The sequence below is a fragment of the Lynx canadensis genome, chromosome C1 (assembly GCF_007474595.2).
Source record: "Lynx canadensis isolate LIC74 chromosome C1, mLynCan4.pri.v2, whole genome shotgun sequence".
Lineage (NCBI taxonomy): Eukaryota > Metazoa > Chordata > Mammalia > Carnivora > Felidae > Lynx > Lynx canadensis.
In genome coordinates this window covers 82,934,084-82,948,096 of record NC_044310.1, presented here as the reverse complement: position 1 = coordinate 82,948,096, position 14,013 = coordinate 82,934,084, and the positions used below count along the sequence as shown (strand labels likewise).

At 31.6% G+C, this 14,013-nt stretch overlaps 1 protein-coding gene across 1 annotated transcript in view; it reads left to right on the top strand.

The window, feature by feature from the left end:
• DPYD (dihydropyrimidine dehydrogenase) overlaps positions 1-14,013 on the top strand; it is an 863,978-nt gene that overhangs the window by 114,386 nt on the left and 735,579 nt on the right. The window contains 1 exon segment of the mRNA XM_030327163.1: positions 4,368-4,450. Coding sequence (XP_030183023.1) covers positions 4,368-4,450 — 83 coding nt within the window.

Below are 14,013 nucleotides of genomic sequence, written 5' to 3'. Positions count from 1 at the left end.
AAATAAGATCATGACCTAAGCCAAAATCAAGAGTCGGGGTACTTAATGACTGAGCCATCCAAGCACCCTCCCTTTTTTTTTTAATTAATTAATTTATTTTGAGAGAGAGAGAGAGAGACAAACACACACACACACACACACACACACACACACACACACACAGAGGCATTATGATTTCTTAACCAGAATTCAGACTCTCTACTAAAAACTTTTATTGCACTATAATTATACAATGGAAAAATAGATCTTAAATATGCAATTCCATAATTTTCACAAAATGAATTAAACAGTTCCCTAGAAGACCCTCTTTTGTCTCCTGTAGTACTATACACCAGCTTCTAACATCTTGATTAGTTTTACATGTTTTTAAAATAAGAGCTTTATTGAGATAATATTCACAGGCCATAAAGTTTACTGTTTTTGAAGTGTATAATTCAGTAGTTTTTAGTATATTCACAGAGTTGTGCATGTATCACCACTCTTTCGGAACACTTCCATCTCCCCCAGAAGAAACCCCATTACCATCATCACTCATTCCCCCACTCTTTCCAGTCTTTGGCAACCTCTGATCTCCTTACTGTCTCTGTGGATTTGCTGTACTGGACATTTTATAAAAATGGAATTGCATATACAACATGGCCTTTTCTATTTGGCTTTTTCACTTAGCATAATTTTTTTAAGATTCATTTATATTGTAGCATGTATCAGAACTTCTCTCTTTACAGCCAAATAATATTCTGTTGTATCAATATGCTACATTTATGATTTTATTGACTTTTTGACTTGAATTTTTTCTGCTTTTTGTATGTTATGAATAATGTTGCTATGAACATTTGTATACAAATATTTTTGTGGATGTATGTTGCTCTGTGTTTCTGTTCTTACACCAGTACCACAGTGTCTTGATTACTTTACTTTTAGTGTCAGTTTTGAAATCAGGAAGTATGAGTCCTTCAATTTTTCACTTCTGTTTTTAAGAATGTTTTGACTACCCTTGTCCCTTTTGTTATCGTATGAATTTGAAAATCAGCTTGTCAAAATCGGCGAAAAAAAATGTCAGCTGGGATTTTGACAGGAATTGCATAGAATCTTTAGATCAACTTAGGGAGTAATACCATCTTAACACTATTAAGTCTTCTAATCCATGAACATGGGATTCTATTTATTTTTGTCTTTTTTAATTTTTATCTTGAGGTGTGCTTTCCAGTGCACAAATCATATGCTACTTTTGTTAAATTTATTCAGGAATATTTTTATTTTTTGCTATGTAAATGGATGGTTTTCATTTTTGGATTATTCACTGTAGCTTTGCCTATTTTTTAATTTTTTTTTTTTTAATTTTTTTTTTTAACGTTTATTTATTTTTGAGACAGAGAGAGACAGAGCATGAATGGGGGAGGGGCAGAGAGAGAGGGAGACACAGAATCGGAAACAGGCTCCAGGCTCCGAGCCATCAGCCCAGAGCCTGACGCGGGGCTCGAACTCCCGGACCGCGAGATCGTGACCTGGCTGAAGTCGGACGCTCAACCGACTGCGCCACCCAGGCGCCCCGTTTTAATTTTTAAATTTCTTTAAAATTTTGTTTATTTTTGAGAGACAGAGCATGAATGGGGGAGGGGCAGAGAGGGAGACACAGAATCTGAAGCAGGCTCCAGGCTCCAACCTATCAGCACAGAGCCCAATGTGGGGCTTGAACTCACAATCCACAAGATCATGACCTGAGCCAAAATCAGATGCTTAACTGACTGAGCCACCCAGGCACCTGTAGGTTAATTATTTTTGAACTTTACATAAGTGAAATAATTTTGCTATTTGTTCTTTTGTGTGTCACATCTTTGCTCAATATTGTATCTATGAAATGTATCCATGTCACTGCATGTAGCTATAGTTCATTCTTTTTTAAAAAAAATTTAAAACCTTTATTTATTTTTGAGAGGGGGAGAGAGGAAGAGAGAGAGGGAGACACAGAATCTGAAGCAGGCTCCAGGCTCTGAGCTCTCAGCACAGAGCCCAACGTGCAGCTTGAACTTAAGAACTCTGAGATCATGACTTGCGCCTAAATCAGAGGTTTAACTGACCAAGTCACCCACGTGCCCCATGTAGTTTGTTCATTCTTATTGCTGTGTAGTTTTCCATTGTATATAATGGCCTATTTATGTATTCTACCTTGATGGACATTTGACTTATTTCTGGTTTTGGGCTATCTTGAATAATGGTGCTATTAACATTTTTGTACATGGATTTAGGCGAACCTATTATAAATTTGTTCTGGGTGTATTCTTAGGCATGATTTCAGCTTATGGAAGTACTTCAAAAAGCTTTACAAAGTGATTGTAACAATTTAGTTCCATCAGCAGTGCTTCAGTTGCTTTTTATACTGAAAAAGTGCTCTATATAATCTACGTTGTAGGCATTTTCACAGTGTGTAATGGTATTTGCATCTTTCTCACGAGTACTAATATTCAGCATATTGTTTTTTTAATTAGCAGTTTTGGATATTCTCTTTTATACAGTGTTTGTATAAGTTTTTTGCTTATTTTCATTGAGCTTTTTGTCCTTTTTATATTAATCTCTGGAGTTTTTTATTTATTATAGGTGTAAGTAATTAAAATAATGTGAAACTGGCACAAGTATAGGAAATTGAGTAGTGGGTCATAATGGACTCCAGAAACAGACCAAATATATACTGTGATTTACTTTATGGAAAAGATTAACTATAGTGGGGAAATGATGGTCCTTTCAATAATTACTATTGATTTAATTAATTACTTATATCATGTGATTTCCTATCTCACATCTTATGCAAATGTCAATCCCAAAAGATTGAACATCTAAATGTACAATGCAGAATAATAAAGTTTACTGAAAAAATATAGGAATATATATTCATAACCTTGAGGAAGCCAAAGATTTCTGAAAGAGGACACAAAAGGCAATAACTATTAACCATAAAAAATAATAAATTGAGCCTCATTACAAATAAGAAATTTTCTTCATGAAAAGACACTACTAAAAAATGAAGAGACAAGACATAGAGCAGGAGATGATATTTGCAATTTATATATCCAAAAAAGGACTGTTATTCAGAATTCAAATTGTTTTAGATATATTTCATAATTTTCAAAATTTTCACTATAAAAACATATAACTAACTATCTGTTAAAAGGATCTTTGCCCTAATTTTGCTGACTTAAAAAAAATCAAGGTAGAAATAGTGTGTATATATATATATATATAAATATGTATATGTTTATATATATAAAATATATTTATATATGTATATGTATAGTATATACAGTATATATGGATATGTATTAGGTATATATGTATATGTATTGTGTGTATATATATACACAGTACATATGTATACATAATTTTCAAGATTTTCACTATAAAAGCATATAACTATCTGTTAAAACGATCTTTGCCCTAATTTTGCTGACTTAAATCAAGGTAAAAATAGTATATGTATGTATAATTTAAAATGGAAAGAACACATTGTTATTTAGTTTTCGTTTGTTAGATTAACTAAAATGCTAAATCTAATTATTTTATTACCTAACTTATATATAAAATCTGATATGACAAAAGATTCATGGATATGTTTTTAGTCAAAAATTTAATTCTGTACTGCATAAATCTTCTCAAAACTTATTAGTCTCATGTAAGATTAAGTTAATTTTACATTTAAAAATATATTCAGAATTATAATTAAAAAAATAAAAACTTAGAAAAAGCAATTCAGTAATGCTAAGAACATGATATAATGTCACTTAATTTTAAGAATTGGACTTATTTATTTTAAACATATCTATATGTATACATCTATTTATAAATATATACACAATTGTTATTTAAAGATCTTATTCTAAAATTTTGTTTCCAAAATGTTGGAAGTTGTATAATTATCTTATGCTGGGCTGTATCTTTCCATGTAAGTAATTGTTAATATTTTTAGAACTAGATATTTATCCTATACAGTTTATTATAATTTCAAACTTACTTTTATTGACTTTCTCTTTTGAATTCAAATTGGTTTTGATATATTTGAGATTATTTTAGTGAAGTAATTTTCAAACCTCAAAGCTCTAAAAGTTGTGCTATGTTTATATAAAATTGATTTAGTCTGTTTACTCCATTTTGAAAAATTGGTAAAAAGACTTCTGTGATAGCTGTATCATGACATTTTTATTTTGTTACTGTTGAATTCACACTGTCAATTTTAATGAATCCTACCCAATTAAAGTTGTGTGCATATTTTTCATGAGTCCATAATCAATATAATCAATTATATTTTTACATAATTGCATAGATACAATTTTATCTCAGGATGTTGGAGGATTAATACATTTTTAAAAATGTTGCAGAAATGCGAGAAGCTGGAGAATAATTTTGATGACATCAAGCACACGACTCTTGGTGAGCGAGGAGCTCTCCGAGAAGCAATGAGGTAAGTCTGGGTCACCATAGCAACAGTCACAGATGTGGTAAAGAAAAAGTCATTCTTCATTATTGGGGGAACAAATGAGTTCATTGCCACCATTCAGCTCTGTTCTCTAAGGTATTAATTTGTCAGTGGAGAGACTTCCCTTGAGGCTGTACTTTGGTTTTGAAGCTGCATAAATGTTAAGCCTCAGTGCACAGTAAAAAATGTAAATGTTTAATTTGTTACTTAAAATGCTTAAGGGGTGTCTTGTTTTATATTTATACTAAACTGTGTGATTGAATGGAAATATTGTTCATCTAAATTCTGCCTGAATATAAAAAATAAACAGAACAATGGTGGTTAAACTGAGTAGTATTTTCTCCTAATTAATATTTAATTTAAAAAGAGGTACTTAAAATTTCATATTCTATTAGATTTTATAGGATTATATCATAGTATTTTTAAACTGATTTACACACTATTTTAAAGCATATAGATTCACTTTTTTTCAAATACAGTAGTCTATAATGAGCCTGATTTTTGTTTTTGTTTTTTGTTTTTTTTTTGCTTTTTTCACTTTTGACATTTCTGTTTCTAAATATTTCTCTGAAATCTCCGCCAGACTTGATACCTTTTTAATAACTTTTAAGAATCAGTCTTTAAATCCGTATTTTAGTAGACATTAAGAATGTGTAAGGCATAAAACTCATCATCCTTAGGGCTAGAAAACAATAAATGAAATTAATTTTAAAAGTTCTGAGCTTCATCTCCCCATTTGAGTTGGATAATTTCCAATATATTCGTACAGAAGTAGTATATTTACCTTTATTTAGCCTATGAAACTACAATTGATTTTTAAAATGCAGTTCTCATTTTTTTTTTCAGGATCGTAAGGCTAAAAATAATTTAAAATAAGAGAAAAGATAAACCTATGAGGCTTTCTAGAAGGGAACGTGGGTACAATTTTGTTATTGCTAGCACACAGTTACCATATACTTTAGTTTAGAAGCTGCTCTCATTTAGTAACCTTCCTTTTACCATGCAAGCAGCAGGGGAAAGTAATTAAATTTAATAGAAGCTGCCCTCATTTTGAAGCCACTTCTATTTAAAACCACAGGGGGAGGTAATTAAATTTAATGGAAACAGTAGCTTCTACACAAAGATACATGGTACTTCTGTATAGATGATTATGATGTCACAAAAAGAGGAATAATATATTACTAGTACTGAGAAATTACCAGCTGGAGCAAGTGAGCCTATTTTATTGTTAATGTCTTCACTAATAAAAAAAAAGAGGGAAAATAGAACTGAATATACAATAGAGAATTTGCACCTATAAAATGCAATCAGACATTCACAGAAAGTTAGTTTTTGAAAAATAGTAATAAATTAAAAAGAAGGTATAAAACATATTGTGGAAAAAGCCAATGCAGAAATTATGAATGAACTCCTATTTTCAATACAGTCTTTATCTTGTGTCTAAAACTACCACATTTATAAGTTGAAGGCATTGTTTTTGCACATGCTAATGATAATAAATTTGAATATATTAAGTGTGTACACCAATATGTATTTAGAAAGCTACAGTTATTCTCTGTATTTTTATATCTACTCAGTTTGAAGTAAACACATAGACACACAGGAAGACAAAGAGAATGCCAGCTCTGAAGCTTTGAATAAAAGAACTGAAGGCCTAAAACATAGAAAGAATTACAAAGGGGCAATGTGAATGAAAATGGATGTGACTGAGGGAAATATAATGAACAAGGAAAGGACATGTAATTAGTATAGAAAATTTGTCATCAAGGAAAATCAAACTGAATTATGGGAGAACTGTGTATGAAGAGATTATTCTGCCAAATTTTGTAATACTTACTTTTTAGAAAATACTAGGATATTCTGCTTTTAAAAAGTAGAGATGAACTAATAAGAAAAACAAGTATTACCTGGTTAGAATAACCTCTCAATCACTCATGCTATCAGATAAAGCAGTATTCTAGATAATTTAAATCAGCTTTTAATTATATGGCTGTTTAATGTACTTTGTTTACATAAGCTGCATATTTTACACATGCACACGCACACACGTATTCATAATGTTTGGATTCACTAAACACAATTAAATAATTTAGTAACCAAAGCATTCAGCAATTTAGTACACTGTGGGCCCACCACTTTTGTGTTTGCTGTTGTTTTTTGCCTTTAGGAAATGTAGCAGTAGCTCATTCTTTTATATGTGAGATTATAGAAGCATGGGAAAAAAGTTGTGATGCTATGTTACTAAGAATAAGAGGAGAAACATGGAGGGGCAAAAATTAATTGTTCTTTAATCTGTGATCAATGTTTGCCTTACATGAAGGGTGTCTCGATCAAAAGAAACTATGGGAGGGTAAGATATTTGATTTAGGCCTTGAAAGAGGGCCAGTTTTGCAGGTAGAGGGAATAGAATTGAGCAAAGTCATGGAAGTGCAAGATGTATTTCAGGAACAGTAAGTAGTCTGATGTAAAGCAAATTTTTTCAAGCTTTTTTTGAATATGTTTTCCCACAAAACTCACATAGACAGAATTTTTGAGTCAGTAACATCTCTCCTTCCACGTCAAGAATCCTTGGGTGGAAATGAAGCAGTATGAAGTTGGCAAGGATGATGTAAGCATTTCAGAATCTCAGAGTGTGAGAAGGGGCAGTGGGAGACAGGTATGAATAATTTGCTGAAAACTTTGGTGTCCATAGGGACTGGCCTTAAGAGGCTGGCTGGAAATGTGTTTGTTACCATATTCTGGAGGCTAGTTAGATAGAGTCTAGCTTGCCATGATAAAGAGTGTAAATTATTTCAGGAAGTCATTATTTTTAAGGAAGGGATGATAGGATTAAATGTAAAAATTAGAATTTTGTAGAATTGTTAGAGGGGAAGAAGATACAATATAGGGATAGATGCAGTATTCCATGGTAGCTTTTCTCTTGGTCCTTGGACATGGCCTAGCTCAGCTGTGGGAACATTCTTTTCTCTCAGTGGCTTAACCTCCACAGCAGTCCTCAGGTGACCCTGGACACCCGCAGTGGTGCTCTCATTCTGAGCGTGTCTAGCCTGGAGAAGCTGGAGCAGAAATGGATGGAATCTGAAGATTGACATTTTGTGAGTGCTGTGTTTGGGTGCTGTCACCAAGTTGGATATACCTCCAACTTGGCTTATTAAAGTTCTTAGAATAGGAAAGAGGATTCTGTCCTTGCTCAATTCTCTGTCATCTCATCCAATCCCTCTTCATGGCTGGTCTTTGCCATGTAGTCTTGAACACATTCTTTTGTCATGTGTTCCCAGCTCATAAATCATTTTAGACTCCTCCCATACATCCTTCCTACCCCAGATGTGAGGACCTGTAGCCAGCTATGTTAAAAACACAAGGAGCTACGAACTAATCTGGGATGTACAGGCTAAGTAAATCAGGTATTTGATCAGGTTTTAGCTAATACCAAGAAAGGGGAAAAAAAGATTTAAAATTTTGTTTTGGCAGAAAATAGAGGGGCAGTCGAGGGGATGAGAGAGCTAGAGAAATCAGTGACATCACTAAGATAAAGGCCCAACAGAGGGGAGTGTGTTTGGGAAATATGAAAGTATTTAAAATGTAGATCTGATAAGACTTTGTGGCTTAGCCTCAATAAATCATAACCTTGATTTAATCTGTGCTGCTCTGTTTTAAATTATTCTTATCCTTTTTGAATAAATTATAATTTATTTGTGTGTCCTACTAGATAGTAACTTCCATGAAACTAGGATTTCTCTTTTGCCTTCTTGTGTATTCTTAGTCTTACCATACTATTATCATATAGTAGGTACTCAATAATTATCTGTTGAATTGTTGGTAAAGATAAAAGTAATAAGGAGGTTTATTAAAGTTAAGTCAAATGTTTTTATTTTGAATATTTGGATATATATTAATTGGGATAGGGAGAGAAAAAAAGGGTTAAGGAAGAATATTTTCGTTTTCAGATTAATTTGAGATAGCTGTGGCAAACTCGTATAAATTTGCAATAAGCAGAAGGAAAATATAATTCTACAACTCAGGAAAATACTGGGGGTTGATGTGCACATTTGGACTTGTTAAGTATTTTGATACTTGTAGCCATTGGAAAGGATGTGATTTCTAAGAATAGTGCACCAAATCAGAAAGGAGGAGAGTCTAACCAGATGCCTAAGAAAAAATATTGGGCTTAGGAAAATGTGTGTCACAAAGAAACATATTTTGAGATTTAAAAATTATAAATAACTTTCTCCAGCAGAGTAAGTTGGAACTGTAAAGTGGTGTGCCTGAGAAGAGAAGGGTGGGCGGCATTCCTGGCCAGTGTTCTGTGGCTCCTGGAGATATCTAGAGAAGTGCTGCCCAGTAGAACTTTCTGTGAACTGCAGTAAAACTCTCTAGTAGAAATGTTCTATGTTTGTGTTGTTTAGTATGATTGCCAGTGGCCACATGTGGATACTAAGCACCTGAATTATGGCTCTTGTAACTGAAGAGCTGAATATTTAATTGTATTTAACTTTCATTAATCTAAATGTAAATGGTTGTATGTAGTTACAGGCTATTCTTTGGGCAGCATCACCCTACAGGTATATGTTTGAGTTGCTAACGTGACATTTGTCTGTCTCTCATGAATGGAATTTTCATCAAATGGAGTGGCTAGGGTAAAGCTAAACCAGGCTCACACATCACATATACATCACATGCTGCTCTCTCAAAAAATGAAGAGTAAAAGTTAGTTTCATAACAGTAATGGATGTAACACCAAAATGAACAAATATGACTTGATATGGAGGAGGTAAATGACTATTACTGTCTAAAGGCATGACTTATATGTAAAAAGCTCAAGAGAATTAACAACAAAACCACGCTAGGAATTAATAAAATAATTTAGTAATGTGGTCAGATTTAAGATAAAAATGGAAATTTATTAGCATTTCTATGTATTACCCATAACTAATTAGTGGTTGTATTGATAGTAGATCCTATGACAATCCTATGAATTTATTATATTATAAGGTACCCCAAATCATCCAGGACATGTTGAATCACACAATAAGTGGTATAAGAGGCAGCCATTTAGTTATTTGGAAAAAAAAATCACTTTATATTTACACAGGTGCTGAAGGATGTTTCATGTATATCAAAGAACTAAATGAAATAAATGAAATAGCCAATGTCCACTACATTATGGGAAGCAACAGTTTTATTTATTTATTTATTTGTTTGTTTATTTATTTATTTATTTATTTATTTATTTTGAGGTTTGTACAGGGAAAGAGATGATAAGCTAAAGAGTAGAAGAAGAAATCACAAAGCTTTGCCTGCATTAAAAAAGCTTCTGTTCGTGGAAAGAAATCATGAAATTAAAAGACAACATCAGCGTATTACATTGCTGTGTGTTTAAGAGATTCAGAAAGATTAGGAGCTCAATGGATAATTGGCAAAGTATGATTAAGAAATCTTTGAAAATATTCAACTATAATGGCCAACAAAATTTAAGTTACATTTAAAAATGTATTAATTTCTTGATTACTGATATTACTGCAGTTCAGCAGGAAGGAAATTTTTGAGTGTTAGCAATGGAATGGCAAGACAGCCATTTCTCACTCCCAGAGCTCAATAGGGGTGGAAGTGACTGCTGCATTTAAGGAAAGGATCACTCCAATAAGTATGAAAAGCTTTAAAGCAAACATACCTTTTACATATTAATTTAACTTCCTGAAATAAATGTATTTCAGAAGACTTAGAAATTATGGGCAATCTCAATGTGTTTCTCAAACTATTAGAATATAACAGTAAACAAACTGAATAGAACTCGATCGTCTACTGTTAAGGAAACAAGTAAGGAAATGAATATTATATATATAATGCATTTGATGTATATTTATATACACATATATGATTTTATATAGATATATAAACTTAAATATATTTATAAAACATATATTTATGTAACATATGTGATGTTATATACACATGTAATGGTGAATTGTGGCATCTTTAACCCTATCTGGATACTAAAATGATCTTCACCACAGTGTTTTTAGTGACACAAGAATCCTCGTGTTGAAATGTTCACTGAAAAATACCAGGAAACAAAATTGCATGTAGAACATTATCTCCACTGAATATAAAGAATGCAGAGAAAGAAGATGAGATTAAAATATACTAAAATAGCTATTATATTTAGGTGTTAGGCGAACAGATACTTTTTTCAGGCTTATAATTTTCTGTTCAAAATTTTCTATAATAGGAGCACATCATGAATGATTCAAAAAATAATGAAGTAAGAAATGGAAAAATGGAAAGAATAAAATATGATATGAATACTAGGATAAGTGGTAAAAATCAGATTTTAGACTCCAACTGTGATTTTAGGTAAATTAATCTTTTTTTGTCTTATTTTTTTGTAAAATAGGATTAAAAACTTAATAGGATTGATATGATGAACAACAATAATGTAGGAGAGAAAGCTTTGTAATTTATGAAACAATAAAAGGATGATACAAAGTATTATAATGTTTGTATATGTTATTTGCATTTAATGGTGTTTCAGTGATTATTTCAAAGAATTTACATATGTCATACATAATGGAATTGACTGGAAAACTATAGTGTAGCCTTAGAATGTAAAATACCAGAGTGAATATTTCTTGTCTCTCACTTATACAGAGCTCATTGTAGTTCTATGGCTATGTGGAGATATTGTACAGGATTTCTAAAAATGATGACATAAGAAAAAAACATTTTAAAGACAGGAAAAATGCATCTCTAGGTTAAATCTCTGTCTATAGTATGATAATAGTGAGTTTAGAGGTAAAATTCACAACTTCTTTTCATCATATTTTCTCCTTATCGCTGCCAATTCAACCTTCTTATCATGCCAAAGTGATTTGATTTCTGTATTATCATATTTTGCACCTGTCTTAGACCCTGTAATAAATTCTAAACATCAAGGGGAAAAGTGGAACCTTTTTAACATTGTGTCTCTCTATCCCCCTTTCAGTTCCAGAGGCAGTAGTGGGACATGTTGAATAGATATGTGAAATTGGAAGATATTTGAATTGAATAACTTGAGAAAAGGGAGTGTCAAATTGTGAAAAAGAAATGGGTACATATAGTTCATTAAGAAGAAAAAGTAACAATGTGGTCTGAAGGTTTTAGAAAATGACAATACACAAAAATATAGATTGGTCAGATTGGTGGTTATACTTCTATGGTGAAAATATAAATTACATATTTGGAATACAAACATTGCTAATTAGAGGTTAGTATTTTATTTGCAGAGCCAAACCTATTCAGTGACACCTGTTATATTTAGATTATTGTTATGGAGATGAACTTCCAGGACAAACATGAAATTTCTTTTTCATTTTTGCTTGGCTTCATCACGTGTTGGGAATTCTGTCACTAGATGGTGATATTGAGTTGCACACTTTATGTTTCTGGCTTTTTTTCTGGTGTGTGTAATTGTAATTATAGGTGTGCCATAAGCACAGCCATTTATACAGAGTTAAACAAAATATAACTATATGAACTTGGAAAATAGTTTTAAGAGGTATAAATACATTCTAAGTATTACTTAAGTCAAAAGGTTAATATTGTTTTAATGTGTTTGTGTTTTTACTTTAGAATCATTAGACTTTGATAGGTAGAAGGTATATATATAAATAACAATCTAAATTTTTCATTAAATACTCAGGTCTAAGAAGAGATTCAGAGACATTTAAAAGAGGTCTTTTCCAGTTTTCCTCTTCTAGATGTATTAGTCTAGAAAGTTCATCTTTAATTTCACTTCTCTGTTAATATCCAGTGGTAAAAGGGACTGTTTACCAACTGATCTAAGGGTTATGTTACTCCTGGTACCTAGATATTGTTTTAGCTGCTTATTGTTATATTAATGTTTTAGTTATATTAATTTGCATCTTGTGCTGAGCATAATGGTTAAACTACACTATTTCTTTAAGTGGTACTTCTACATGAACTGGAATAAAAAATCGTCTCTATGAGTAGTTTTGTCTATCTGAATAAGACTTGAAGGTAAGATAGTATTATTCTATTTAATCATTTTTGTAGGTAAGTTTTTGTGTGTATGTATATATTAAATATGTGTAAATGTGTATGTTTGTATATGTAAATGTATACTTTCTATATCTCTATTTCTGTCTAAATCTTCCCATCCCAGTCAAGGAAATCTTGCAGTGTGACAGCATTTTGAATTTGGAGATCTCTATGCTTTTTAGACATATCTATTAGGATTACAAAGATTTATGTACAAGAAGGTTCAATGAATTTTTTTTATAATAGTAAAAAAAGGGAAAGGGGATAAGAAGGCAACCTAAATATTTATGAATAGTGAGTTTGAGTAATTTAAAAGATGAATGTAAGGCATGAAAAAAATTGAAATTGCATTGTAGTAAAATAAAAGATAAAATGAGAAAGCATTAACAAGATACTTCTAGTAAAATCATCAGATTATTAAATAGTATGGAAAGTAAATACAATTTTTAAAAATTTTTGGGAATGGTATATAATGATATCAACAATTACAGATGATTTAACATTTGTAACTTTTTTTTGCTTTCAAAGTTTTCAAAAATAAACACATTATTTTTATAATCATAAATGCCCATGTATATGTGTGTATCTGTGTTTGTTTTTTAACTATATGAAAAGTTTGACCTGCGATATTGGGTTCAGAGGCAATGTGTTAACTTTTCATTTTAATCAAATGTCTTGATCCTTCATAATTACATTTCTCCAAGTTGTCTTTCACTAAAATGATCAGCAGGTATCTCTCTAAAAATTACCCCCCAAGTCAGCAAATTATAAGAGTATCCTCTTTTCTTCTATGCAGAGGAGAGTACCTTGTCTTTGTCATTTCTATTATAAAGAGGTACATATTCTACTATGCCCACAGTAGGTTCCTGCATTTGATCACCTAACATATGGATTTGGTGACCACACTGAATTATCTTTAATGATAAATTTTTTAAAACAGCAGCAAATGAAATCAGGCATAGGTTAATTAAATTATATATGTATAAAATGCGTTAGCCTATACCTTAATCTAAGCATGTGTTCATTCAACTTGGTGCCTACTATGTGCTAGACACTATTTAAAAGGAGTATTTGTAGAAGAAAATAAAATTATAATTACCATTTTATGACTACTCGGTAACTTTAGAATGATAAAACTAGAAAAGAAAATATGAATCATTGGTATATTGGATGTTTATATTTAAAACAACAAATTAGCAGCAATATACATAATAGAATTTAACCATGATAAAAAATAATTAGATTTTGGGGCACCTGGGTGGCTCAGTCAGTTAAGCGTCTGACTTTTTATTTTGGCTTGGGTCATGATCTCATGGTTTGTGGGTTTGAGCCCTGCTCTGTGTCAGTGAGAAGCCTGCTTGAAATTCTCTCTCCCTCTCTCTTGTCTCTCCCACACTCGTGCTCCCTCACTTGCTCTCAAAATAAATAAATAAACTTAAAAAATAAAAAAAAATTGTATTTTCCCGTTAGTAGTTTAAGATTGTATATTAAAGACTAGAAAGGAAGGGATA